The sequence below is a fragment of the Orycteropus afer genome, unplaced genomic scaffold (genome assembly GCF_000298275.1).
Source record: "Orycteropus afer afer isolate SDZICR_OR568_19922 unplaced genomic scaffold, OryAfe1.0 scaffold00009, whole genome shotgun sequence".
NCBI lineage: Eukaryota > Metazoa > Chordata > Mammalia > Tubulidentata > Orycteropodidae > Orycteropus > Orycteropus afer.
In genome coordinates this window covers 3,041,310-3,047,219 of record NW_006921596.1, presented here as the reverse complement: position 1 = coordinate 3,047,219, position 5,910 = coordinate 3,041,310, and the positions used below count along the sequence as shown (strand labels likewise).

The 5,910-nt window shown below is 44.8% G+C and overlaps 1 protein-coding gene across 1 annotated transcript in view; it reads left to right on the top strand.

Moving 5' to 3' along the window:
* Window positions 1–2,251: 2,251 nt before the first annotated feature.
* The window catches only part of URI1 (URI1 prefoldin like chaperone), a 97,649-nt gene continuing 93,990 nt past the window's right edge, over window positions 2,252–5,910 (top strand). Inside the window, exon 1 of the mRNA XM_007947758.1 lies at window positions 2,252–2,350. Within this exon, the coding sequence (XP_007945949.1) occupies window positions 2,252–2,350 (99 nt within the window). The remainder of the gene's footprint in view (window positions 2,351–5,910) is intronic.

The following is a 5,910-nucleotide window of genomic DNA, read 5'->3' as shown; positions in this document are numbered from 1 at the left end:
AGGGCGAGAGTGGAAGCAGTGAGACCAGAGAAGCAGCTACTGAGATAGTTGAGGACGAAGAGATGATAGTGGTGTGAGAGGACAGGGTAAGAAGCAGTCAGATTTTGGCTGTATTTCAGAGGTCGATGGTGGACATGTAATGAGGAAAAAAGTAGAATCAACACTTACCTTTTGACCAAGTTATCCTTGCTTCTTTCTTTAAAGCAACAGAGAAAGGGTAGATCCGGACTGGGGAGTTGGCCAGGAATGAGGGAAATGAAGTGGGGCCAGAAGACACACCAGGTGTGACCTCTGCAGGTACCTCGCAGCCTATTCCTATTCGTATGATACAGAATGAACAAGATCCATCCCTACTGTGCAAGCACCCAGTCTTGCCCTACAAATACACAGTCTGCCTTCTGCTAAGCCACCCTCACATGCTCTGCTGTACGTGGACTCACCTGGGGGCGGGGCCAGAGGGGCGGAGCATGCACTAGAGATTGAAGTAGGAATGGTTAGGACAAGGCCAGTTTCATTCAGTAAGCATTAACTGGGGCTTACTATGTACAGCCACCAGCCATCTGTCAGTCAGTCATACTACAATGGCTTGCATGTTGCTATGAGGCTGGAAACTATGCTACTAGTATTTCAGATACCAGCAGGGTCATCCATGGTGGACAAGTTTCAGCAGAGCTGCCACACTAAGACAGACTAGGAAGAAAAGCCTGGTGATCCACTTCTGGAAATGAGCCAAAGAGAACCCTATGGATCACAGCAGAATATTGTCTGATGCAGTGCTGAGAGATGAGCCTCCCAGGTGGGACAGCACTATACAACAGCTGCAAAAATGGACTCAAATATACCAATGAGCATAAGGATGGCGAAGGAACAGACAATGTTAGTTTTTTTAATACAGAGGTCATGGACGGGAGCTGACTCCATGACAAGTAACAGGACTAGAAGGAAAAGAGGGTACTGAGGTTTTAAAATAAGAGAAGCATGGGAAAACTTAATCTAATCTTGACAAATCTCTTAAGTAGTTCATACATATACTAAGTACACTAGCTTAATAGATACAAATAAAATTTATTATGTGTACAGTAATTATTACATATACAAAATATAATTCCATATTTTAATTCGTTTAAAAGGCACAATAAAGGGTCGAATTTGCCAAAATTAAATGTGGTTCTGGAGAAGCTTAGGTGCACGAATTGAGCTCCTGCTCTTACGGCCAGATGCAGTGCTAAATGACTAGGGAAGGGGGACTGCTGATTTCAAAGAACACTCACTGAGCGTTGATCTTATTAGGTCTTACTAGAAAGTAAGCTTCTTGTGGACTTCGGTGTCCCCCAGTGTCGAGTTACCCAATAAGCAAGACAAGCACGGGTTTACTTGTGTTTACTTACTAAATCTGTCGTGAAGAATTTCACATTATTTTTCACATCAAAGGTCCTGCTTCTAGGTATGGCGGTCATCTGTCTTTCTCCCAACCCCACAGTACCTTGCCACAGAACCAAAGCCTCTTTTCAAATTTACAATTCCTGAAAGGGACGGAATATCCAGTAAGCAAGGTAAGCACGGGTTTACTTGTGCTTACTCACTAACCGGAAGAGAACAGTTTGCTTACCTTGCTTATTAGGTAATTGACCCCTGGTGTTCCCCGCACCGAAAACAGTTTCTGGCACGTGAGAGGTACTCAAGCAACCTTTGCTGGAGGAGCGCAAGCACCCAGTACTGCTCTACAAATACTGTCTGCTTTACGCTAAGCCACCCTCACGTCGCTCCGCCATACGTGAACTCACCTGGGGGCGGGGCCAGAGGGGCGGAGCATGCGCTCGAGTGCGCGCGCCGGAGGCGGGCTTGGAGGCGTGTGGCGCGAGCGCTTCCCAGCGTGCCTCGCGGGGCGGGGCGAGGGGCGGGGCCTGCGTAGGAGGCGCGGCCGCCACTGGACGCCTAGTTCGGCCTGGTTGCTAGAGAGGGACCTCCTGCTGTCACTCCGCTGGTCTGCTGCTTGTAGCCCGCGGTGGCGGTGGCAGCAGCTGGCGGCATGCACGTGTGAGATGCGGTCACGGGCAGCCCGGACACGAGTAGCGGCCGCCGCAACAGCGGAGAGCGCGGGCGCGGCCTCCTCAACCCCGGGCGCGCAGTGGATGAGGGTTAGCACGCGGGCGCTGGGCAGCTGCCGGCCACGCCGCTTCCATAAACACTTGTTTAGGACTCGTTCGCCCCGCTGAGGCCCACTGGCCTCACTGCCCCCGGCGACCCCGCTATGGAGGCCCCGCCCGACTCCGGGCCCCAAGCCTCGGCCTCGGCCTTGGCTCCGTTGCGCGCTTCGGAGGTGGCGCGGCTCCGTGAGGAGCAGGAAAAGGTAACAGGCCGCGTTATCGGCCCCGGCCCCGCGCTTCCGCCTGGTAGCTGTGGTCTCGGGAGGTGCCTTCGCCTCGGCACCCCTCCCCGTCACGTCCTCGGCTGCCTGATCCCGGTGGCTGGGCCTCCCCTAGACCCGACCCTCTACCCCGCGCCCTGCCGACCCCCTTCCAGCCCTATTTGGGTCGCAGCCCTTTCGTCTGGGCCACTGATCACTCCTGACCCCGCACCTGGGAGGAGACTGCCTCTAGGCCTTGAAAGAGAAAGTGTTGGGAGAAACTTTTGTCACGTGCTTTTGTTGTCTTAAATCTGGAGCCATTGACCATCCTGGCTTGTGGGGGGAAATACGAGGAAGGGGCATATGACAATCCATTTTTAACTTGTATATGAAAGCGAGTTTTTAATAGGGAGTGCAGGGGATTTTTTTGGGGGGGAGCACGATATAAATTGAAGTGTTCATTTTTTTTTTCTTGTTATCTAAAGGTTTAAATGTATATTGCCTGTTGCTCCTTATCTGATTGCACTTGAAAGTTTTATTACGTTTGTAGTTGATACTATTTATGTGCAATTCCAACTTTGGTTGTTTAGAATTTGTCAAAATAGGATGCTATTTTATTACATTTTAATTTCAATCGTATAACAAATGAGTGTTAAAGTTCCACTGAAGAGGGAAGAAAGTTTTTCCTAATGGGAATGTATATGAAAAAGTATACCATATTTAAGAAGTAGTTTTATTATTAAATCTGAAATTTTTGCGTGGATTCTGTAGCATTTCAGGTTGACGCGCACTTTCTGAAATGTCTTAGAATTATTGCTTTGAAAAGTACCATTTAATTTACTTAAAATGTCCCTGTGATATTAGGAGAGAATATCATGGGGAAGAAAAAGGGTTAGAAAGATGCTTCAAAGCTGTGAACAGGTTGGGAATCCTTAACGTTTTCAACTGGACATTCCTGGACTACAGTACCTCAGTGTGCAGATATACTCAGTTCAGCTAAATGAGGGACTTTGCACAGAGCTTAAAAATTCTTGGTTTGCTTGAAACCACCTGTTAGGCTGAATCATTCCTGCTTTGTTCTGGTTGGTCTGAATTATTTCGTGTGTTGATTTCCTTTCCTGAGAGCCATCTTTACTTAATACCATAGGCAGTTGTTGGGTTTTACACTTGGTGGCTCCTCTCCCCACCCCACAAGAAGGGGTGGGGTTAAAATTCAATGAGTTTGTCACGTTTAAATTTTCATAATGGGAAAAATAAAAAATGGAAGAAGAAAAAAAAAAGATAGCCTTCCATGAAACTGTTTGTTCATTTTTGGCAAGACTGTTCAAATTTGTTCTTTCAGAAAACAGGAAGCAGGCCCTCAGAAGATGCTGTTAACATTGCTTTCTCCTCCTTCATGACACATGTGTGCATAACGCTGACTTGATATGTTATCTCCCATTTGACATGTTAAAAAGAGATAGCATTGGTTATCTTCTGATGTTCGCGTTACTGAAATACAAAGGGTAACTTTGGGGTGCTCTGAACAGCCTTCTGGCGTTGGGTCCAGTTATGCTGGTGGAAAGTAAGTGCTTTTCAGTTACAGTTCTATGGGAACTTGAATAACTGTTTTCAGTAGACATTGAGTATGTTGGGGAATTTCTTTTCTGTGGTACTTTAATGTGAATTTGGCATATAAAATTGGCATGTGCATATTTGTCATGAGTATGTAAAATTATCCCCAGTTCATGATAAAACCCCTCAGTAATACACTAAGATTGTGTTTTAATGGATCTGCTTTAGTGGACAGGATGCCTATAAAGCCACTAACTATACTGGTTAGATTGTTAATTGTATTTTTTTTTTTTTTTTTTTTTAATAATTAACTATCTAACCAGGAGCTCTGGTGGCATAATGGGCTTACATTTGGTTGCTAACTGGAAGGTTGGTGGTTCAAACCCATCAGCTGCTCTGCAGGAGGAAGATGAGGGAGTGTATTTCCGTAAAGATCTACAGCCTTGGGAACCTAATGGGAGTCTCTATGAGTCAGAATTGACTTGAGGGCAGTGAGTTTGGTTTTGGGTACATAGTAGGCTGTAGATGTCCAGAGAAGTTAATTCATTACATGCATGAAGTTTAGGGTTTAATTTTTTCTGGGAACCTTGCTTGAAAAGAGCATTTGGGTAATTCGTTGTTCAGGTGTACCTTTTTGGTCTGTCTCTCTTCTCTATTTTTCTATTTTATCCTCTGGGGCACTAAATAAAAAGAAAGATAACCTGAGGAAAAAGGACAAGCACGGGGCATGAGTGAGCCACAGTCCCAATAAATGCCTGAAGTAAATGTTGTTGTTGTTAGGTGCCGTCGAGTCGGCCCCGACTCATAGCGACCCCTCCTTGGGTTTCCAAGGCAGTATCACTATGGAAGTAGATTGTCCCATCTTCCTTCCGAGGAGTGGCTGGTGGGTTTGAACCGCCAGTCTTCTGGTTAGCAGTCAAGTGCCTTAGGCAGATAAAATTTGGTTTAATTAATTTTAATGAAAACAAGGATATTATATCTTTTATTGCTAAGTACTTTCTGGGCCTGAAAAAAATAACTCTTGTCTGGTTTGAACACTGTTTAGGTAGGATTATTTTTTGGTTGGGTCCCTGGTTGATGTAAACAGTTTGCACTCAGCTCTTAAGGTTGGGGGTTTGAATGCACGCAGCAGCACTGAGGAAGAAAGACCTGATGATCTACTTTTGTAAAGATTATAGCCAAGGACACCCCGTGGAGCAGTTTATGCTGTAACACATGGAGCTGCTCTGAGTCTGAATGGATTTGACGGCAACGGGTTTGGTTTTACTTGTTTATTTTGACGTCGCATCTCTTATTTGGTTTCTTTTTTAAAATTTTTTTCTTGAAGGTTTTATTTAATCTTTATTTCACTCTCATTGCTACTGGGGTGTTAATGTATCAAGCTCCATTCAGTGGACAAAAGAAACAGGGAGCAGAGGGAAATGCAGAGTGTCTTCTTTTTTTGTAGAAAAATGTGTCACTCAGGAGCCTCCCTAGATTGTGATCTGTGCCATAAAATTGATGCTCTAGGATTGTTTACTCTCTCCCTGCAGATAAATCTAACAAAACTGTGTTATATATCCTTTTTTCATATTAATCAGTAGTTCTGCTAGTAAGAGATAATAGTATTTGAAGATATAAAATTAAAAAACCAAAAACCCACTGCCATCGAATCCATTCCGACTCATAGTGATCCCCATAGGGTTTCCAAGGCTGTAAATCATTATGGAAATAGAGTGCTTCATCTTCCTGCCTCAGTGCAGCTGGTGGGTTTGAAATGCTGACCTTCTGGTTAGCAGTCTTACCCACTGCACCGTAAGAGCTCCTTATATAAAACAAAGCTATGCCAGAAATATCACTCTAGTTAAGAAGCCAGAATTTCAACACAGTGCAATTCTAAGCTGGGACCAGATTTAATTAGCAAGTTATTAAAGGAAGCCTCCTTGGAACAACCCAAGATACTCCGCAACAATCCTAGATCATCAAAAAACCCAAACCCACTGCCATTTATATATATATATATATATATA